Here is a 22,533-nt window from a genome sequence, read left to right on the forward strand (position 1 = left end):
AAGGAGAGACATCAGATCATAGCAAGTGATCGTTAAAACCCAAAAGCAAGCAAAGAACACCATCACCGGATTAAATCGTCCATACAGACTGCATTAATGACCCAGCGTCGTGCCTTCCAAAGGAGCGACGAAGAACGGAACAAACAAGTGGCAGGTCAGTATGAAGCAGAATTCAAAGCAGAAGAAAAATTAAAACGCCAAGAGATGCAAAGAACAGGAATGACACGATATTATTAGGGTAATAGGTGGGTTGGTGGTGGGGTTTCAAGACCCGTGCGACAGGTCCGGAAGCGAGTATGGCATCGGCGCCAGGTAATGGTAGCACGAATTGCTATTCGGGCCACTCGTCGCCGGAAGCATCGAGTTCATCTCCCAGGATCGACTCGCCGGCGCCGCCAATCCCATCTGGCTGGGTTGCTGGCACACCGTGGGATAGGAGTACGGCGCCGCCATCGGATGATACGACTGGCTGACCGAAGGCAGCACCACGCGCATGTCGGACGGAGCGGAATGGTCAGTGGCCGGGGAGTACGCTGGGGCCGTGAGGCTCGGCCCATACGTGCTGGACACGGCCGTGTCTGACACGGACTGGGGAGAGCCCGCGTTAGGGGGCTCGGTGCCCGAGTCAGACGCCGCGCCGGTGGTGTAGTTCGAGCTGATGGGAGTGGCGAGTGCACCCGCCGTCGAAGAATAACTAGCAGACTGTTCCGCTGGAGTTAGTGACGACGTCGGGGCGGCGAAAGGCACAGGAGGAACATGATGGTGGCGACTCACGTATTTCCCGATGATTTTCTTCAGCGCGTGGCTCAGGATCTTCCAGGGGAACACCTTCACGTCTTTCTCGATATTTCGCGGCTTCGGCGCGGGAAATCCCATGATGACCTTGAAAAACTCCTCGCTATCCAGCTTGGCCTTGGAGACCGTCAGCGGGCGGAATCCTTCCAGGTTGCGGCGGATGCGGTTCTTTTCTTCCACGGTGAAGCGCACGCCCACCAGCGACTCCAGCAGATAAATGGTGTCCACACTGGTGACGAAGCAGTCGTCCTTGCCGTCCCAGTAGATGCAGCTGATGCAGATGCTGTTAGGGGCGCGTTCCTCAGGCGCCACAGGCTTGAAATCGGCGTGGATGGTGCTACCACTTTGCGCCCGCGTAAACTGAACCAGTCGCCGCTTGGCCTCCCGTTCCTCCTTGGTCCAGTTCTGCGTCATGGTGTCGAGGTCGCCGTTCAACTTCAGCACCGCCTTGGAGGGGTACATGGCGTAGGGGTTGAACGACTGCGACGGCGCCAGACTTCCGGAATGCTGCAGAGTGGACGTGCGGATGAGGGTGGGATTCCCGAGCCGAGCGGGCGAAGAGGGCTTGTGATGGCGGAAACCATGACCAATGGGGAAGCCCGGGGTCCGCGGGTCACTGCTGACGGGGATATAGGACGGGCTCCAGGAGGGCGTCAACGGGGATGGCGCGCGAATTGAGGGCGGAACGGAGGAGGACACCGCCGTGTACTGCGCCGCTCCCACCCGGGGAGACGAGGTGCCCGGGTACGGCGCAACGAACCCATTGACGGCAGGCAACGACTGGAGGTACGGCGAGTAGGAAGCAGAGTAGGCCGGGGACTGTTCCTTTGCTGGCATCGGAGGCGCCGTGGGCCGCTTAGTGGGTCTGGAGACCACCGCCTCCTCAGAATAGCAGGAAATGCGTCTCTTCCGCGATTCCTGCGAGGGCGAGTCGTGGGGCGCCTGTTCGTAGGTGTACACGCCCACCTGCAGGGTCGTCGCCGGACAGTCGTTCTGAGCCTCCAGGACCACTTGCAACGGGACCGCATAGGAGGGGGACCCCGTGGAGAGGAAGGGCGGCGTATCAACGGACAGCGCATACTGGAACGAGGAATCCTGGAAGCCGAGAAAGTGCGGCACGCAGTCGCACTTTTTCGATCCAAAGACCAAGTAGTGGGTAGCGTACGATGATGTATGGAGATCGTACGGCGACTGGATCTGCACAAAGACCCTCGTTCCTTCGGATCCGCGCTGAGGCGAATACGAGACGACTTCCGGAATCTGGCGCGACTCGCCACCCATCATGGGAGACCGACTCTCTTCATAGGAACTGGCATACTCGTTGTTGCCCACGTAGGGGACGCAGTCGGAGATTTGGCTGCCATGGTCGGCCATGGGGGACGGGACCATCGACGCGCTGCTCACGTAGGGCGTCTGTCCATAGTTGGAGTAAGAAGAACCCTCATGCAGAGACCGCGTGGGTTCATAGTCTGCCGACGATTAATGGAGATCCTTGCCATGACGAGTTGAAAGCTTACCGAGCAAAGCGGCTGCCGCGGGTTTCTGGAAAGTAGACATAGACAAGATGGGTTCAGACTTGGCCAACAGGCCGTCTGAATATGCACCGATGAACCGCGATTCTTCAGGATCCGAGAAATCCAGTGATTCGTCTAGAATCAAAGGCGTTTGGAATTCCGGATCGAACTGCAGATGGTTAACACAGCTCGCGCTATCAGGGTGGAAAACGAGTAGGAGCAAGGGACCGGACAGATTCTGGCCAGACAACCGGTTTTTGAATCAAAATTCCAAAACAAACGGAGAGAAAGAACCAAACAAGCAGGACCGTGGGCAGCAAAGACAGAAACAGAGAGGCTTACCAAAACACCGTGTGTCTTCGAGTAAGCCAGCTTGAAGGTGTTGCAGCGAGTGCAACTCAACACGACCGCCTAACGAAGCGAATGACAGGGAATTTATCCTGGATGAAACGATAGGATGACGGAAAGCCTCAACACGCTCTCCGAGACAAAACGAGTGACGATACGAAGGGGATAACAGTCGCAACCGAACGGACCCAATGACGGAGTTCGAATCAACGCGCAGCATTCAACGATCCGGGCTGAAACCAGGACAGGTTGGCTGCAGGACGGGGGGAACAGCTAGACGCCACGCTGCCGAAGAGTGCTCCAGAGAACCACCTATAAGGGGCCGGCAGACATGGAGAGAAATGGGGCCGACGGGGATCGATGAGATGGATGGTCGAGCCTGAGGGAAACAATAGTCAATATCCGCGCAGACGTCGTCCCCAAGCAGACACCCTGCCGTCCGCTGCACACCGATAGGCGAGGTTTGAGGTCTCTTTATCTCTCGGCAAGCTGAGTCTCAGCGAGTTCGCGACGACTAGACTCAGGGGGAACGGAAGGCAGAGGGGCCACGAACTCCCCAGCTGACGATGAAGAACCCAGAGGCGAAGGACGGCGGGATGTTGCATAAACTAGCAGAACTTACCAAGCGTTGACCAGAGGATCGATGAATCCAATCCGATTTCAAGGAAAAAGGAAGTGCAGAAGAGGTCTCGGGAAAGTCTATATGGAAATTCCCTCGATCACGAAACGGAGGCCAGAAGTCTACACCACCACCATGTCAACAACAAACACCGCGAAAATGGATGACATGCGCGTGGAGCCCCGACTGGGCTTTAATTTTCCCTGAGCGCTGGTGCACCAGTGGCACGACCTTGGAAACGCAAGGAGCGCCCAGAAAGGCAACCCGAAGGGATTTGGATGCAAGGCACCACCACGAAAGGGAGAATTACACTAACCTTAACAAAGGCTGGGTCCTGCGGAATCAGAGACCTGTTCCCGGCCACGAAAGAGGTGCCAGACGGAGCAATCGGCGGTTCGTTGGAAATGAGGTGGTGCTCTCAGCCGAGACAATGATTCACGATGCCTTCCGTTCTGTGGCGGTTGTCTTCAATCACAAGAGGATCTGGGAGGGGAGGATCGACCAATCGAGATCTACCCTGGCGGGCACGTCACAATTTAAAAGCAACGAAGAGCAGTCGTAAGGGTCCAAGGGCGAAAGAAAAGAGGATGCGCAATTTCCTGAGCTCCCGGAGACAAACGGTGGCGCGGGCTCGATCTCACGAGGGTCCCAGAAATGGCCCGACAAACGCGCACAGGAGAACGATCTCCACTCGGAACAGGAGATCAGGGACGTCAACAATTGCAGTGATCGACTCTTTGAGGTCGAGAGACGCGTCTTTGGAGAGGTGGGATGAAGGTTGGGATGCAGCGGCGAGACAGATCAGGTCGGAACGAAAGTAGTCGAACGGATGCCGTCCACAATTAGAGATTATCCAACTATATCGATACTGGTGTGTTTCTTGTGTTTCTTGTGTTCCTCAAGGGAGATATGATGGAATGGTCGTCCGGATTGAATGGAACCACCACCGTAGCGAATGTGATATACTTCCGATGCCAAAACAAAGCGAGTGTGTGGCGAACGTTGGTGAGCGAGTGTAGAAGAATGGAAACGAAGAAAAACTGAAGAGGCCCGAAGATGGACTCAATAATGTGCCATCGTAGGAATTCAAGTGGACCAAAGGGTACAAGGGAGTAGTTAAAAAATAAAATATACGGAGTAGAGAGGAAACAGAAAAGGGTAATGGAGGGGGGAAATAGTAAGTAACTAAGGTATGGTGGAGGAGGTGGAGGGGGGCGAAGAGGAGTTGTTTCCAAGGGTGCAGGATTCAGGAAGCAATGGGGGGAGTCAAAAATAAAATAAGAAAATAACAATAATATAGTAGAGATAGAAAAAAAAATAGTAGAGGGTAAGAAAAAAAAGAACCAGTTAAGAGTTGAAGATGGCGAGAATTATATTCTTTTTTTTTTTTACCCTTTTTTTTTACCCTTTCCTCTAGCAGACTAAGACCTCGGATGTGGTGGGAGTAAACTGCTGGTGCTGGGGGTGCTGCTGGTTAGTGCGAGTGGCGGGGATGCAGCCAAAAATATGAGCAGAATTATAATAATGATAATAATAATAAGGATGACGATATAATAATAGTATTATAGTATTATTATTACAGAATCAGAACCCCAAGCACCATCACCCTACGCCCAATAATAACAGACATCCTAAGTGTCAGATGGTAAGAATAGTAGCACGCCCGTGGTGCTCGTGGAGTGGTGGTCACGATCCTGATGATAATGATGATGATGATGGTGGTTTATTCTTAGGTCGTCTCGGTTGTGATGGATTAGGTTCTGATGTGAAATCAGGTCAGCAATGTGATCCTCTATCCGATTCTTATTACTGTCCTCCCACGATCATGATTGGCACAGCATCCTCATGAACCATCGTTATCCGAGCATCCTCCACATCTGAACCGTTACTGGACCTTCCATGGTCCACGATCCCAGGGTCAACCTGCCCGGGATCAGTCGGACAGAAGGTCATCGAAGGAGGTTTAGTCGCTTCTCCCCCTTCTTGTCTGCTTCACTAGTCGAAAGTTAGGGTAAAGTCAGTGGAGGAGCTTCTCCAGGAGATCCATCAGGGAGAAGAGCGAAGATTTCAAATGTCCACCCAAATTATCCGTGGAAAATTGACCAAACTAAATGAATCACTTCTCCGTACAGGTACTCCGTAAATAAAAAACAAAAACAAAAACAAGGATCTCTTCTCCAACGCCCAATGGAGTAATAGTCTACTAAAGGAGCAGACACCATTCGGTCCACGCCGCCGCCGTCGTGACGGAGGTGGATCCGCCGCCAGCGTGGGATCAGTCAGGGCTGCAGAAGAAGGGAGCGAGCAGAGGAGGAATTCTCCTGTGGTTGAGGCCGATGATTCGTTTGTTGTGCAACGGGACCGTCGGACTATAGTACAGTGCAGAAGTACTTGGGTACCTAGGAGTATCATAGTAGTTCCTAATAACAATTCAATGATTGATGCTCCAGGATACAGATCATGAGAGCTATGGAGATCCCTCTACGATACCCTGATAGACTTCCAGCCCATGTCAGACCAAAATCCGCAGTCGCATCACAGCATCACAACCAACATCCCCTGCACCGCCTCCCTCCTGCTCCTCCTGCTCCCGTCAGATTCCTGCTGCGCCCAAAACGAGGGAACCATTCACCTGACCCACTGGCTGAGATCCCAGGAGCTCGGAGGATGGGAAGACCAAATCGCTGAATGGGAGGAGGGAGTTGCTGACTCCACTTCCTGCGTTCTGCGGCTGCTTCTTCTTTTCTGCGCCCTTTTCCACCTCCGATTGGAAGAGGCTTATTTTTGGATCCCTGAGGCCGCCATGCTGGACGGACCTTGCCTGGTTGGGATACCTCCGGGACTGTGTGTGCCAGTCAGACTGCTGGTGGAACTGCGATGCCCTGACAAATCATGACATGACTGGAGCCACTGCTCCCAGAGATTGTTTACCCAAGGATGGGTGATTGGATTTCTTTGGAGTGCATCGTTAGGTAGACAGACAGATTACTCTGGAGAAAGTGATGTTGGATTGTTGGTAGCGAGGTTTGTACTCCGTATCGAATGCGAGCCATGCTAGGCAGCAGCACCCTTTTTTCGTTTTCCTTCACTTTTTTCTCTGACCTGCTCCACCGGATGGACTAACTCCATTTGAACCCTAGGGCTTGGCATGATGCTGGAGAAGATGACTTCAGGATGGACTGCTTCTTCTCTTCCGATGGAGATGACTCTTGTTGGACCTAATAATAGCCGAGAGAAAGTTTATTCACGGCATGATTGGGACCATGCGATCGCAACACGAGCAGCCGACCAGCGCAGTCGGATGGACCGGTTGCACGATGTGGCTTGTGCAGGAGCATGACTACGGAGTACCTAGTAAGATGTATGGTCCCTACCTATGTATGTACTGAGGAGGTAGCTAGACAGGCATATCGTGCTCTGTGATGCAGTAGTAGAAGTACTAAGTACCTCGCAGTACGGAGTAGCTCGTAGCGGAGTACACTCAAGGTGTTAGGGAATTTTCTTGGATTGCCCGATCGGGTGATGGACCGATCGAAGGTGCTAAACTTAGCACGCCTTGCAGGGTTTGTTGTTATCTGATTGGCTAAGGTGGAGCAATTCCACCGGGTTCTTTTCCAACCCGACTTACCGGTCATTTATGATTGGTGGATCCGAGTGGGTGGCCCCATTCCTCCCTCGTTAAGGTATTTTTGTTTTTTTTTTTTTTTTTTTAAAAGAAAAATCTTTTTTCTCGTTTTTAAGGTAGTATGCAGAGGTGGTAGTGAGCAACACAGCCAGCGGTGCTTCTGCACTGTCACCACACTTGTTCTTCTCCAGGACTAGATTAAACTAGTCAAACTAAATCTCTCACCAACTCCTTGGCCCCCTCGACCGGCGTTTGGGCGACCAGGGATGGTTGATTGGCTTTATTGAGGTTTAATTCTCCCTCCCCCGTAAGGCCGTTCGGAAGAATCTTCTCCTGCGCTGTCAGCCAATCCCGGCAGTCCGCCGCGGATCACAGTTCGTGCACGGCGTAGATTGCAATCCCAAGTTAGTTATAATAGGGACCGTTGCAATGAGGTCACCACTCCACAATCCACCCTTCACCACACAACAACCACAGAGGAAAGGACAAAGGCAGATAAGAAACGCAGATCCCGGCAGACCTGCGTCCCCTCAGGCCGCCAGCGTCAATCCCTTCCAATCCGGTAAGAATCCGTCTGGAGAAGCGCTCAGGGACCCAACTCAACGCTCTCAGTTCCATGCAACCGAGGCGTCCACAACCCTTATCATGATCGTTGGGACCATGGGAGAGTGTCCTTAGGAGGAGATTTACGGAGTCTGTTCAAGATGCGGGCCATTTCCCGAATTCGGCCGAACTATTGACCGGCTATGCATGTTCACGCCGAAAGGACGGGGAACATGTCAAAGGGGAAGCAAAACCGTTCAACGCGCTAGAGCATGGTCTGTTCCGTTCAGGTTGGCCCGGTGGTTGAGGATCTATTCTGCTCGATATCTGGCCAACCGATCCTCCTCCAGCCGGTGGGCCTCTTGATCCGCAGTAGTTGCTTTTCTATCGGATACTCACCGACAGCCCTCGCCAAGTTGAGCTTTCCTGACCCAAAGATGGTTCAAGTGATGTCAAAAAAAAGACAATCGGTGTACTCCGTAGTCCACTATGGAATACAATGCTCAGTCCCCTACGGATTACCGAATACTTACCTAAGGACATCCTCTGCACTCCCTCTGCTTGACGTCGGTGAATGCTCGGCCCCAGACCAACCAAAAGCCGATATCTTCACGACCGAGGCATGCAGCAGCCTCCGCTCTGGAGCCAGCGTGAACCCGGTTTTTCTTTTTCCTCCCGGTCCATTGTTAACCTCTAACCCCCGGTCCCAACGCTAGGGCGTTAGTCTGGCAGTCGGCTGGGATCGGATGGTCGGTTACCCTTTGGAGTATGGTCCCGGTTTTGACACTGCCCTGGCTGCTCTTCGGGAACCGCGGGATCCAGATACTATGTACTCCGTACAGAGTAGATGAGAGTAGAAGTAGGTATCTACGGAGTACCTAGTAGATACCTGAGGTCATTGGAGTATGCATACTCATCACGAACAATGGAGCACGTTACTCAATCATTTCGCGCTTATGCAGGGCTCTCCGTGCTAAGAGATCCCATGTGCAGTCTCGGTCGCGACAGAGATATTTACCCGAGTCGTCTGTATTCGGCCCTGTGCCACAATCCGCTGATAGTCGTACAAGCCGAGTCGAGGGTTATGTACAGAGTGCCTACCTACTGGCGTATACCTCCGGCCTACGTACATAGCCTGCCTGCCTGCCTACATAACCGATCCGATGTTACACTACGCATCGACCAGGCCCTCATCACCCATCATCCCGCGGCGCCTGTAAAATAAAGACCTCTGCTCCTTGCTTCGCGCGTCCAACCCGCCGCCAGAACCCTTACGTCGTGAGCTACAGGATGCACGGGCGCACCTTACGGAGGACGCCCTCATGCCATTCCGATTGGTGCACGAGCGCTCTGCACGCCAGGGACAAAGAACTAGTGCTGTCCATTGCAGAGGCACGTAGACAACGTCCACGAATGTCGCCCATCCATTGACTATCTTCCGTGCGGCAAGCGCACGGGGGCGACCAAGGGCAAGGGATCGTCGCCTCCTTTGGTGCAGGCACCAGATCTTGAACTCCGGATGGAATGGGATGGACGGGAGGAGAATATCGTCAATCAAGGTAGCGACGGCATAGTTACGATGCTCGACATGGCCATGGCAGCTCCAATCATCAGAGAGCTCCAGTTCACCTCCCGCGCCGTTCGTTCTGATCGGCACGTTTTGCGGCTGGGGAAAGAAGCGTCGATCGGATTCCAACTACGACTGATGTAGTCTACCTAGGCATGGTCCGGTCCGTCGATCGTTCTTAATTCTCCCATTATTATTCTTCTTTTTTCTTATGGTTACATCTCAACAATTTCTAAAGCAAGCACAGACTGGAAAATCCTCGCCAGCCAGCCTCATTGACAATTGTTAGACAGAGATCAGGCAGACTAGCTGACCGGGACCTCTTTGTAGGAGGCCTCATTGTGTGTCCCTAGTAAGGATCGTCCAAGCCCTAATCGAAAACAGCAAATGTCTCACCAGCCCTCCCGCCGTCCACCCGGCATCTTCTCAGCGGTCCATCTACCGTTTAATCTATTTGGCTCTGTTCGTCTGGCGTTATTCTTAGAGGCGGCAGAGCTAGTGTCCGTCTGCCACCGTAGCACTCATTTCTGCCGATCCCCTGCTACTCTGTGCACACACACACACACTTGCGTAGTTAGTTAGGACTTCTTCCGCGGAGCCTGTGTGGGGTGAAACACCTCGTGGTGTTCCGGTGGGCAGGCACAGCTCTGGCTGTTCGGGTGTTGGGAGCGAATGAAGATGCTAGAGTACGGAGTATGATAGTATGATCTCTGCAAGAATTAACCGACCGTATAGTTCCACGCGGAATCTATTGCGTCATTGTTGGTAGGCTCTGCAGATAGTGTAGACGTTAGTTTAGTAGACTTTGGTTTAGTGTACAGGTACCTCTTTTTGGGGAATCTACACGAATGGAGCGCTGAGTATGCTTGAGATGGGACAGTATCTGATGTGGAAGCCCTCTCTCGTCGTCTATGGCTTCTTCTGAAAATAGAACTAAACGCATTGAATACGAGATGTTTCAGTGTGCCGTTGTTCCTGTTGTCTGTACCCCATAGACTGAACCATGTATCGTGGTTCCTAAATATATATCTACGGAGTACAGTACAACTTCATACTTGACTTGCCATAATACCTCCGGTACAGGCCATGCTACTGAGTAATTCTTAAGTAAGCGCACTACGATATATTTATCTCGCTGACCTGACCCAGTCTCCATGCCTGACGGTAAATATAGCATCATCTAGAGACACTCCCAACCGGACAAGCCGACTCTCTTCACCAGTCTCAATCCGACCATTGCCCCGAAGAACCGTCATAGTGGGCTCAGCTAGTTAGTTTCCAATCCACTGGGAAACTGTGCAAGGCCCAACGTGGTGGTATTATTGACTTCACTGGATCAATTATTGGAGGACCCTCTATCTATCGGTGACCCCGAGGCTGAATTGATTCAGGATCTGAAAGTCCCTCTAGGTGTAAGACCCTTAATGGACAATGGGGATTGGAAATAGTACCAGAAGTGAAGCGCGCTAGGCGTCTTTTCATGTTCACCGAGCTGTACCCATAGTGCTTGTTCACTGATACTTTCACTCTCGCGGTCGTCGCCTGCCTTTACTTTGCTCTACACTCGGGATTTACACTGCATGTTGCATGACGTTTCCCTTTGCATTTCTCCTACCTCTTCCCTGGTTGAATCCCTGCTCCCCCTTGTGCGTGGCCACACATGGACATGCTGTAGCCAGACTGCAGTGTTCTGGTCTGCATTCTGTCCTGTAGTCATCCGACGCTCGGGAGCAAGACCAGAGATCTGTTGGGAGCATGCACCAAACTCTACAGGATCACTCCATCTATTCCAGAACGCCACCCAAGACTCCCACAAGACTTAGGGAGGTAAAGAAACCTCACCACAGGCCAGAAACATAAACGGGGCACGAGAACAGAACACCAGGAGATTGGCCCGATAAGTATGGAACTTTCCACCCATTATCGAAAACTAGGATTCTTTAGTGATTCGGCAGATACATGAAAGGAGACAAGCATCAAATGTGTGCGAGACAGATAGGATTGCAAGCAGGGTGAGGAAAAATCTCTGTTACGCTTTCGCCTACGTTTTATATAAAAAACTGTAAACCTTCCCTACACAGATAGCCATCACGGATGGTCCATCCTGCCCTGCGCTTGAAAGCCTTTGGCTATCATCCCCCCTATCCCAACACAGAGAAGCCCCGTAGTCCGTCACATGGTACCCGGCCGGACGTTTTACATAGGTACGTGGCGCTGATACAAGGATGCCGCTAGGACAGACGGCCGCGATAGCAGTAACAGACCACCGGGAAGTCCGTGTCGCAGATCAAGATGATGAGCTCACTTCCGATATCCAGACCCTAGTTACTTATCTTGTGGACGTTTCAAGGTGCCTGGCTCTAACACTTGGAGCCTAGTCCTCACGCCACATTTACCTGCCCCTTTCACGCTTTAAGACACTTCTCCGGCTCGCCAACAGCTGGACATGCGGAAGATACAAGGGACACTTACGTGGGGAGTGGAAAACTCATGGCTCTTGTGATAGGCGGTCGATCACCCATTGTATTGATGAACTCCTGAGAGACGCTGCATAGACCACATACCACGAGAGGAATGGCTGGCGAGGAGATCTTCTCTCAGCTAGCCATCATACACCTCGGATTCTCGCTGCTCTGGTTCCGGCGCGGTGTGGCAGAGACCGTCTATTTGCTGGAGTGTCTCACCAAGGTCGGTGTCCGCCAGCTGTCCCAGAAACATAGCCACTCATGGGAGTCTCCGCCGGGATTCCCTCGGAGTGGTCTTTGCCGGGCTGGCTGGTCTGCGAGTGGGCAGCAGGAATCCCGGGAAGATGGTCGGTAGGTAGTGATTCGGGTCAGGGGATTGAAGCAGTGACGGACGAGACGGAAGGGACAGCATGCACCGTGTATCATGTCCTGATGATTGTATTCGCAAGCCTGCTGCAAACTATCAACTACTACTGATTCTAATTTACAAAGACCTACCGTCACTGCACTGAAGAGAGCCGACCCAAAAGTAGGACAGACTAGAATATCTCAGACGCCTCCTCCACCGTCCGACCATAGCACAACGGAAACAATCCCCCCCAGAAACGATACACCTCGGCCTGAGTGTCCTTCTTCGATACCAGCCATCGAGCAAAGCTACATTCCGATTGAAACGGATTTGCGCTTCGAAATGGTGTGATCTGTAGTTGTGAGAATCAGACCCAAGGCCCCTGAACGGAAGCTGACACACCTCATCATATTTCTGCAGCGCCTCATAGTATCGCTCGTACAGTCCGAGTGCCCTTAACGTCTCCTTCTTCAGTTTTCTCGCCGCGATTCCGTACATCATGGACATTCTTTCCCGGTTGACGACTCCATGGTCCCGAGAGGTAACGCCGCCCGGCAACCTCCAGCCATGCCCTTCGTAAATCACTTCGATGAGCCGGGTAAGCGTGTCCGCTTGCCATGTCACGAGGAATTCGCGATTGAACCCGTTCATGTGGTGTTGGAACTTCATGAGATCGAGCCTGAGACGGAGGGTGTTGGAGCACAGCTCCTTGATCTTTGTGTCGAGCATCTCGTTGCTGGCGGAGAGGGATTTCAGAGTATTGGTGTATCTCTGCGTTGCGGACATTAGATCCATCGTGGATGGGAGGGTGGTCGTCTGTGGAAGCTTACCGCCAGTAATAACTTCGATGCGTCTGCTGGTTTGGGGCGTTTCGTCTCCAGACGGGAGCGGTAGAAGGACATGCCTGGCCCGTACAGCTGCACCAGGTCGTTGTTCATGGGGTCGGATGGTGCTAATTTTTATACAGAATAAGGATCAAGCAATGAGCGATGGCTCTGTATACTAAGATAACAGTGACGGATAATGAACGAAGTGTGTCGGATGGGTGTGGTCTGGAGTACTTGCTGCTGGTATGGCTACAGCAAGATATACTGCGGTATGCCTGCACACAAGGCAAGCGCTACCAGCTCGGGGGAGAACAGGAGAAAATGATAAACTGGACTGGACTTTCCATCTAGGAGCTTGTATTCAGATAAACAGCATAAACGGCGTTATCAGCCTTGATGCTGTCCAAGTCTAGCCTGAGTACACCGCACATGTATAGACAACAAACGCTAACGATCAATACCACTTTCTTTTAGAGCTTGCTTCCCGACTTGCCAAACTCCACCACCAGTTTCCCAAACTGCTTGCCCTCCTTCATATCCTGGAACAGGCCATCGAGCCCGGCTACATCACCAAGGTCCGTCTGGAGGACGCGCGAGATGACCGGATGGATCTTGTTGGCCTTGACGAACTGGACCATCTCGGCGAACTCCTTGCGTGAGCCCATAGTCGACCCGCGGACTTCGATGTTCTTCAACACGGCCTGCATAAGGAAGGGCATCTTGGGCGAGACTGTCATGCCGTACACCGACAGGATACCACCGGCCTACACAATCAGCACCACTCAACAGACATTCGCGGAGGAAACAGCGGCACATGCGATCAACGTACCTTTAGAATCTTGGCTGCCTTCTCGACAGCATCCCCCCCAGCGCCGTCGATAATTGCATCGAAATACTTCTTCCCGGCAGGCAACATGCCGAGGAGCTTCTTCTCCCACCCGTCCTCCTTGTAATTCACACCCCCTTTAGCGCCCAGCTCGACCGCCTTGCGAATCTTCTCCTCATTCGAGCTGGTCACATAGACGTCTGCGCCGCGCGCGACCGCAAACCGCAAGACCATGAGAGCCACGCCGCCCCCAATGCCGGTGAGCAGGACCGCCGCTCCGGGGCCCGTGTTGCGCTCACCCGCCTTGACTATCAAGGCACGCCATCCTGTGAGACCAGTCAGGGGCAGGGCGGCCGCTTCCGCGTCGGAGAGATGCTCGGGGGCCTCTTCGACCTCGGACGCGTCGATGGTGAGGTACTCCTGCATGGTGCCCTTGGTGTAGAGCTTGGTGCCGCCCATGATGCGGTAGCCGCGGGGGTCTTCGGGCCCGTCGGGAGAGTCGTTCCAGCCTGTGCCTGGATTGATGATGACGCGCTTGCCCTGCCATTTTTCGGGGCTGGTCACGCCAGGCCCGGTGGCGACGACGGTGCCGACCCCGTCGGCGCCCATTGGCACATCAAAGGTGATGCCGGGATAGAGGTGTTGGCGCAAGAAAACATCGCGGTGGTTCAGAGCGGCGGCGGTCATCTTGATGAGCAGTTCGTTGCCCTGGGGCGTGGGCTTGGGGAGGGTCTGCACGGCGAGAGGGTAGTAGACCTGACCGGGTTTGCCGTCCACTTTGGTGAGGAAGATTGCTTTCGACATGGCGGTGTCTTTATCTCCCTGGTTCCCTGCTAGAAAATTGCTAGGCAGTCTTTCACTTGGAAGTGTGATTGATGCCAGGAGAAAGAGATATCGTTGGGGATTCTTTTGTCGTCATGGCCGTGCGGGGAGGTTGGGGCGCCGTTATCGATAACCGAGGCTCAGCGGTTGATCATCATATCAATCATGAAGATGATTCCATGTGGACTACTGCATCTAGTGGATGAATTTGTGAGTCAGATGGCCGTTGTAAGATCTTTGGGGTGGTTGAGAATGGCTGTGCTGCCATTATGCCAGAGTGCTGATTCTGTGCCTAGGCATCCTGGGAGCATTTGTCCACGAGCTCCGATGGCATCCTCTCTTCTCGTAGGGATATTCCAGATGTAAAGTGTGCTTTTTGTCAGTGTCAGACTACGAGCAGCGCTTGTCAACGCCAATTGGCCACTAGATAAGTATGGGCGCATTGACACTGCTTTTTGTGCAGAAGAAGCACATCAGTATCTATATATTTCCCCTCTAGATCTACCAAAACATAACTTAGTCAAATCTAGCGATTTCCCTTGTATCAATAAATGTAGTGAACATCGTATATTTCTTGGTCTAGCAAGATACGTTGGTTTTTTGCTACATTGGGCGGTGGGCGTCCATTTCCGGCTCTAGTATATATCATCAGAAGAGGGAAGATGTCAAATGTTACCCCAACTTAACCTGGGGTCTCTCGAGCAGTAGATAGTAGAAACAGATGCCTGCACTGTAGCTGACCAGCCCAGGCTGAAAACACACAGATCTATCTGGAGCGAAAACACTCTACAAAACTCTGTTATGACTGGAAACAACCTCTTGCCCAGGCCACGTCAAGCAACGAGAGCACCTCTCAGTACTTCCGACACACGTAGTGCTGTCTGGAAGACCGATGCTTGGTCTCGACAGCCCCAGAAGAAACCACCTTTTCCTCTGGCTGAAGACATTTCAAACATGGCCCTTTCTGCGGGCCACCCGCCTCACAGTACCTCATACCATCCCGTGCCTGATGCTGTTTGGAGTCGTGTCTGCAGCGATGTACTCCCGTAGGAACAGACTGTCTAGGATGTAGATGACGAAGGTCACCGCGGGCACCCGCACAGGGGGTTGATACATGTTGCGATTGGTGACAGGGCTTGGAGGGATGTTTGCAGTGGGGACAGGACTGTTCCTCCTTGTCTTTGGAGCAGCGCAAGAAAGAGCCTCTTCGGATCTTGATGTTCTTGCAATTCGTGCAGTTCCGGCTGTCCGTGGACTCCGTAATATCCTTGGGGGTTGGTGTGGCCTGTGAATGAGCATGGGAACAGCAGTTCCGTGGGAGAGGCTGCTTGGGGTGATGTGGACGGTCTACACGGCAACAGACATGTTGGATAGAGTCTTTCTGGTGCGTGGTACGAAGGGGTTTGCCTTTCCAGAAGGAATTATAAGGGAGAGGAGGAGAGTTGGCGTCGGAAGAGAAGAGACACATGGTGGGGGTACCTGTGAAGGGTATGAGGGATAGATGGGGAGATGTTTCCAAGGGAAGGGTTTGGTTTTATATAGCAGATGCATTGTGGGACAGAGTGGAAGCCACTGGGCAAACAAGACGTCAATGCTGATAGTGTACCTACCTAGTCTATAGAGTGAAAGAGATGTATAGACTGAATGTTTGCAGCAAACAACGACCACATCACGACTGCCGCCAGCCAATGTAGTATGTGCGTGGCAATATTAAAGCTACGCACTCACCCGCGCAACTCTCCGCCCGGGCGTGGTAATGCCACTGCCCAGCAATTTCTCTTTTTTCGACCCGCAACTTCGCATCTTCTTCTTCTTCTCTTTCGTTTGTGATCTTGGATCGTCCAGCGTTCTTCACAGGTACGTCTCTGCCTCCCTACTTCTTCCTTTTCCAGTGTTATCCTCGTCTCTTTCCATTCTGACTCTTCCCAGCCTTCTCCGCGCCGCCTCCCGCAAACGCTCGCAAACGAAACCCGTTCCACACGACCATCTCTCCCTTCCTTTCTCCAGAGCTGTCCCATCATCTTCGTTGACCTCACCTCCCACAAAAAAACCCTTCCTCCTCTTCATTCTCTCGTCTGCAGAGCTTCTTTCTCCTGATTGCATCTTCGCTGGACGGGAATTCTTCCTTTGAACCAGTTCTTGACGCCATAATGCCAACGCCACTCCCTTCGAGTTTTGCTTCCGCCGCTGCTGGCAACACCCACGACTCCTCCCGGAGGGGGGATGGAACTGCCAGTGGAGAATGGTATGTCTTCCAGCCAGGTGATTCTGTTATCATACGTTCGCGTGTTTCTTCCGTCCTCCTCTCGTCCTCCTCATCAGCTCCTTTCAGCTCTCCCTCGTTCTCCAGTTCAACAGCCCTCCAGCCACCCACCCGTCCCGCCAGCTAACCACCACCCCTCCAGGGCTCGTTCCCGCATGAACGGAGCAACACAAACCTTCCGCCGTCCGTCCGTCGCGACAAACCCTTCGCAGAACCGGGACACTAGCCAATCGACCTCCGTCGCCGCCGCTACGGGTACCTATAACCCCCCACACGTCACCACCTCCTCCACTCTCCGGAACGGGGCCGCCACGGAAACTCGGTATTCCAAGGAACAGCTCCTCAGTCTCTACAAATCCCAACGAGAATCCGGTGTCCTGGGCAAAAATGTCGCAGAGTACTTCGTTGCTGACTGGGATCCCCATGTCGAGACGCCCGCTGCTGTGAATGGAGCTTGGGGTCGACGCGAGGATTCCAAGGATGCCAATCCCTCCGGGCCGGAAGTCTGCTGGGATCATGGAGGACAATCAGAGCCCCTGGGTTTGATTGACATGACGGAGGATGAAAAGGAGGTGCGTCTCGCCCTTGTTTCATCTGGCTTTGTTCTTCGCGTCGGACCTCGACTAACTACCCACCTCTAGCTCTTCTCCCTTTCAGTCAACTCTCCGCTGAAGCCCCCTCCAACCAACGCCTCCAAGGATAATACGGGAACCACTCCGGGAGCGCGTAAATCGTCGGTGTCCTACTCCCAGAACGCCTACAACACCTCATCCCCCAGCTCCACTCGCCAGGGCCCCAGACGTCGCGAGACGGGTGATTCCACCGGTAATCCCATGTCTCCCACTACCGGGGGTTCTCGTTTTTTCCGCGACGAACCGAACACGGCCACCCCGCCCCCTTCGCTGCTGCGTCGCAAGACCGACTTCCGTGACACGTCGTCCACTGCCAGATGGGAGGAGAAGGAGAAGGAAAACGTCCGGGACGGAAGCTCGGAGGTTGCTTCGCCCTTTGGTTCCCTCAAGCGCAGCTCCACCAATCCTGTGGTGTCTGCGGCGGGTGGAACCAGCTCTCCGTGGGGATCAGCCTCGCATAATGCCAACTTTTCGCCCATGGGAGCTTTTGGCGCCTTCTCTCTGGGCACGACCACACCGACAACGGAAAAGAAACCCGGGTTCGGCAGTCTGCGTGGAGAGAGTCGTCTGAAGGGCTTGTTCTCCAAGGACAGCTCGGAGGATATTGGTGCCTCGATCAAGGAGAAGCCGTCTCTCAGCAGTCTGGAGCGCTTGGTGGAAGGAGACGATGACAAGCGCCCCCAGTCGCCCTGGGCTGAAGGCCTCAAGACCCGCACCGGACGCAGCGAGACGAATCCCTTCCAGGAGGAGGCTCGCAGTGGAAGTGCGGCGCTTGGAGGCTCCCAGGACGTGGCCACACCTTCGCAGGCGGCCGACCAACTCGGTTTCTCTGCGTTTGGAATGACCTCGAGCATCCCTGGCTTCCGCGAGTTGATGCAGAGCCATGAAAACTCCCGCAACCCAACCCCAAGTCTGCTGCAGGGCCACGAACCCACCAGTCCCACGAACACGAACCCCTACCAGAGCCCTCACCATGGTGACCGTGGCGAGGCTGAGGATGTGGAAACCGACGGATCGGATATCCAGAGCTCGAACCATCCAGGCTTGACCGGACTGCGCGACCCCGCGGGCGCGTTTGGATCCATGCGACGAGTCGGATCGGGCATGGATTTGCCGGCCATCGACCGGAGTCAAACATCCAGCGCTGCGGGCAACCGGAGCTTCTCCAGTCTCGGTGGCCTGGGCGGTTTGTCCTCTCTCGGTGGCGCTGCCGGATGGCCATCGACTGGCGCTGTGGGAACTCCGACGAGAGAACGGTCCGCCTTTGCCGGTGGATTCGGCGATCCTATCTTCGGTACAATGGGTGATTTGCAATCCCCTAGTCTTTCAACTCTGGGCGGAGGCGGTCTCTTCAGTCCCCATGCTGGTATCTCCGGTACTGGAAGCATTGGCCGTTCCAGCAAGCTGGGATCTCTGTTCCCCGCCGCCATGCAGGAACAAATGCAGGCCGACCAGGCCCGTCACGAGCTTGGAAACCTGGATGAGGCTACTCGAGCTGGTATGTGTTTCCCCAGATGGTGGTTCCAAATCGAGCAATGTGCTAACTAGATTAGACCTACAAGACAAGTCTGGCCAAACTAACCCTCCTGCCACCACCTCCGCTTCCCAAACTCCGGTCTCCGCCGTTGGTTCTATCCCGGCCTCGATGCCTGCCGAAGGACCCCCTCAAAGCCAGACACCCGGACAGGCTGGAAACAATGCTGGGTCTGTTCCCCCCGCTCAGCAGCGTACAATGGTGATGCCGGACCGCATGCGTTGGATCTACCGCGACCCGCAAGGAAACATTCAAGGCCCGTGGACCGGTTTGGAGATGCATGATTGGTTCAAGGCTGGTTTCTTCAGCCCCGATCTGCAGATCAAGAAGCTGGAGGATCCTGAGTTCGAGCCCCTGGCCCAGCTGGTGCGTCGCATTGGGAACTCTCGTGAGCCGTTCCTTGTGCCCCAGATCGGCATCCCTCACGGCCCTGACCCGGCTCCTGGCCCTTGGGGCGGTGGCACGTCGGGCTCGGCGCAGCCTCCGTTCCCCGGCAGCTTCCCCAGCTTCGGCACCACCTTGACCGCTGAGCAGCAGAATGCCTTGGAACGTCGCAAGCAAGAGGAGCAGTATCTGATGGCGCGGCAGAAAGAACATCTGGCGCAGCAACAGGCTCTGATGAAGCAGATGCAATTCCCCAGCGTTCCTCCCACTATCCATCCGCAGCTCCAACACCACTCGAGCGCGCACAGCTTGCACAGCCAGCCTAGTTTCGGTAGCATTGCGTCTCCGGTTGGCTTCCAGCCGTCGCCCCTGCAGGCCCCTGTCCAGGGACAGCCCCAATCTGTCTCTGGCTTTTTCGATGCTGCCGGCCCTCTACGTCAATCCAATGTTGGCCCGGGGATGCTGGGAACGGACCTGGGCGGCAGCCAGGACCAACTGCCTGCCCTTCTCGACCGGTTGAATGTGAGCCGTCCGGATCCGTTTGCGTTCGGCAGTCCCGCGTCGTTCACCCGCCAGCCCGATAACCTCTTCCCCGCGCCCCAGGTCGCAAGCATGCTGCAAGACCGGGCTCGTCTGCAGCAGGAGCAGGAGCAATTCGACGCCGCCCAGGGCGACAACTTGTTTGACCAACAGGCCCGTGAGGAACGCTTGCGGCAGTTCCATGCACTCCGCGCTCAAGAGGGCGAGTTTGGCCTGCGCACTGCCGAGGGACTTCCCACCCATCCCACCGCAGCGTCCCAGCAGGATGAGACCGAAGCCGTGACTTCTCAGAACGTTGTCCCCGGCGCCACTGCCGTGCAGACCGGCCAGCCCGCCCCTACCGGCGACGAGCCCCCGCTTACCCTGTCCCAGCAGGTTCAGAAGGCCGCTTCTGCTCAGCGTCAGCAACAGGAACAGGAGCAGCAAGCCCAGCAGGACCAACAGCAGCAGAGCCAATCTACCGGTGATGCCGCCTGGACCACCAAGGGCGAGAGCGCCATGCCTCAGCCCTTCCCTCCCCCGCCGTCCGCGTCGCCCCTGCCCGCTCCTGCCGCTCAGCGGAACCGCCAGAACGTTGCTGAATCGCTGGCCGCCAACTCCCGGTCTCAGACGCAGACTCCGGTCGAAGCCCCCACCACCTCGATTGCTCCGTGGGCGAAGGAAGTCAACGAGATGCCCAAGGGACCCTCTCTGAAGGAGATCCAGGAAGCGGAAGCCCGCAACGCCGCTCAGCGGGAGGAGCTGGCCGCCGCGGCCCGCCGCGCGCAGCTCCTCGCCGAACAGGAACGCCTCAGCCAGGCACAGGCGCAAGCTCCTGGTCTCCCGTCGACTGCCAACTGGGCCAGCGCTGGATCCCCTGCGACACCCACTTCGTCTGGATCGGTGTGGAACAACAAGGGCCAAACCCCGACCAGCGGTACCGCCAAGAAGACGTTGGCGCAGATTCAAAAGGAGGAAGAGGCGCGGAAGCAGCGTCTTGCTGCCGCGGCGGCCGCAGCTGCAGCTCAGCAGCACGCCTCGCCCACCCCGCCGACTGCTCCTTCGTCGACCGGCAAGCGCTATGCGGACTTGGCTAGCAAGGCTCCGGCTCCCTCGCCCGTGGCGCCCGCGAGCACCGGCGCGTGGACCACCGTGGGAGCTGGCGGCAAGCCCAAGGCCCCTCCTGCTGCTCCTGCGGGTCCTCGCGCGGCCAGCGGTACCGTGCCCCTGGCGGCTTCCCCCGTGCGTCCCAAGCCGGCGACTGTGGCCCGGACTGTGACGGCTCCTGTTGTGGCTCCGGCTCCCAATCCCAACCGCGCGGTGGAGGAATTCACCAAGTGGGCCAAGCTGACGCTGGGCAAGGGACTGAACAGCGGCATCAATGGTAAGTTTGACTTGACGAATCCCGAATGCAGGCCAATGCTAACGTGTATGTAGTGGACGATTTCGTGCAACAGCTCATGCTTCTGCCCGCGGAGGCGGAGATCATCTCGGACTCGGTGTACGCCAACTCGCAGACGCTGGACGGCCGCCGGTTCGCAGAGGAGTTCATCCGTCGGCGTAAGATGGCCGACAAGGGCATTGTGGACCCGGTGGCGCCCAGTGCGTACGCGGAAAAGAACGCCGGCGGGTGGAGCGAAGTGGCCAAGAAGGGGTCGTCGAATGCGCATCGCGAGGAGGATACTAGCAACGCGGCTTTTAAGGTTGTGGCTCCTCGGAAGAAGGGCAAGCGGTAATGCCCAGTGTATTTATGTATGTATTATGCATGTTGGATTGCTGTATGTGTTTTGATGTTTGGATCATGAGTCATATCGAATTGTTCATTTATATTCTTCTTCTTCTTCTTCTTCTTCTTCCTCCTCCACTCTCTACCATCTGCCACTTTCTACCACACTCTCAAGATGACTCCTTTCGGTGCCCCCATGAGGGCTCACTTCCTCATCGATCCCTCCTATAAGAACCTCAATCACGGTATACTTCCTCATCCTCATATATCAACCACACTGACCATCCAGGCTCCTATGGCACCCAGCCTCGCGATGTCCACACCACCCAGAAGCACCTCCAATCGCTCGCAGAGCAAAAGCCCGACGTCTTCATGCGCAAGACACAGCCGGAGCTGCTCACCGAAGCCCGCGCCGCCATCGCGGCATACCTCAATGTCCCACGACACTCCGTCGTCTTCGTCAAGAACGCCACCACTGGCGTCAACACCGTCCTGCACAACCTGCTCCCGACCTTGGCCGCCTCCGACGTGATCGTCTACTTCGACACCGTCTTCGGCGCCGTCGAGCGCAGCCTCTTCTGGCTGGCCGAGTCGCGCCCTGCACAGCTGCACAAGATCGCCTACGCCCTGCCCGCCTCCCACGACACCATCGTGCGCCTGTTCCGCGACGCCGTCCGCCACATCCGCGAGTCCGGCCGCACCCCACGCCTGGCCATCTTCGACACCATCGTCGCGAACCCCGGCGTGCGCTTCCCGTTCGAGGACCTCGTGCGTGTCTGTCGCGACGAGGGCGTCCTGAGCCTCATCGACGGCGCCCATGGCGTCGGCCATCTGCCCCTGGACCTGGGCGTCCTCCAACCGGACTTTTTCACCAGCAACTGTCACAAGTACCTGCCTTCCCTTGCCTACCATTTCATATCCCACCCCATGTAAAGCTAATGGAATAATAGATGGCTCTACACCCCCCGCAGCAGCGCGGTCCTCTATGTCGCCGAACACAACCACCACCTCATCCGGACTACCCTCCCCACATCCTGGGGCTACATCCCGCCGTCCACCGCCCCGGCGACAACGACAACACCCGCCGCCGCATCAGGCGCATTGACCCCCTTTGAGGCCCTCTTCGACCACGTCGCCACCGCCGACGACACGCCCTACCTCTGTGTGCCGGCCGC

At 55.2% G+C, this 22,533-nt stretch overlaps 5 protein-coding genes across 5 annotated transcripts; 1 reads left to right on the forward strand and 4 right to left on the reverse strand.

Annotated features, from left to right (window-relative positions):
• Positions 1 to 264: 264 nt before the first annotated feature.
• On the reverse strand, positions 265 to 2,169 carry medA (transcriptional regulator medA; the record flags this gene model as incomplete). Its single annotated transcript, XM_001208667.1, has 2 exons — positions 265 to 702; positions 775 to 2,169. The coding sequence occupies 2 exons, from the start codon at positions 2,167 to 2,169 to the stop codon at positions 265 to 267; spliced, it is 1,833 nt and encodes a 610-aa protein (XP_001208667.1).
• A 9,846-nt stretch (positions 2,170 to 12,015) lies between these two features.
• On the reverse strand, positions 12,016 to 12,620 carry ATEG_01303 (uncharacterized protein; the record flags this gene model as incomplete). Its single annotated transcript, XM_001208668.1, has 2 exons — positions 12,016 to 12,177; positions 12,228 to 12,620. The coding sequence occupies 2 exons, from the start codon at positions 12,618 to 12,620 to the stop codon at positions 12,016 to 12,018; spliced, it is 555 nt and encodes a 184-aa protein (XP_001208668.1).
• Positions 12,621 to 13,122: 502 nt separating this feature from the next.
• Positions 13,123 to 14,282, reverse strand: ATEG_01304 (putative alcohol dehydrogenase; the record flags this gene model as incomplete). The annotated part of the gene is made up of 2 exons (XM_001208669.1): positions 13,123 to 13,416; positions 13,482 to 14,282. 2 exons carry the CDS (start codon positions 14,280 to 14,282, stop codon positions 13,123 to 13,125), a joined length of 1,095 nt encoding a protein of 364 aa, XP_001208669.1.
• An 871-nt stretch (positions 14,283 to 15,153) lies between these two features.
• On the reverse strand, positions 15,154 to 15,768 carry ATEG_01305 (uncharacterized protein; the record flags this gene model as incomplete). The annotated part of the gene is made up of 1 exon (XM_001208670.1): positions 15,154 to 15,768. One exon carries the CDS (start codon positions 15,766 to 15,768, stop codon positions 15,154 to 15,156), a length of 615 nt encoding a protein of 204 aa, XP_001208670.1.
• Positions 15,769 to 16,450: 682 nt separating this feature from the next.
• ATEG_01306 (uncharacterized protein) lies at positions 16,451 to 22,291 on the forward strand (the record flags this gene model as incomplete). The annotated part of the gene is made up of 7 exons (XM_001208671.1): positions 16,451 to 16,545; positions 16,706 to 17,135; positions 17,205 to 18,693; positions 18,749 to 21,016; positions 21,070 to 21,335; positions 21,534 to 21,603; positions 21,648 to 22,291. 7 exons carry the CDS (start codon positions 16,451 to 16,453, stop codon positions 22,289 to 22,291), a joined length of 5,262 nt encoding a protein of 1,753 aa, XP_001208671.1.
• Positions 22,292 to 22,533: the final 242 nt, after the last annotated feature.

The sequence above is a fragment of the Aspergillus terreus genome, genomic scaffold, assembly GCF_000149615.1.
Source record: "Aspergillus terreus NIH2624 scaffold_2 genomic scaffold, whole genome shotgun sequence".
Classification (NCBI taxonomy): domain Eukaryota; kingdom Fungi; phylum Ascomycota; class Eurotiomycetes; order Eurotiales; family Aspergillaceae; genus Aspergillus; species Aspergillus terreus.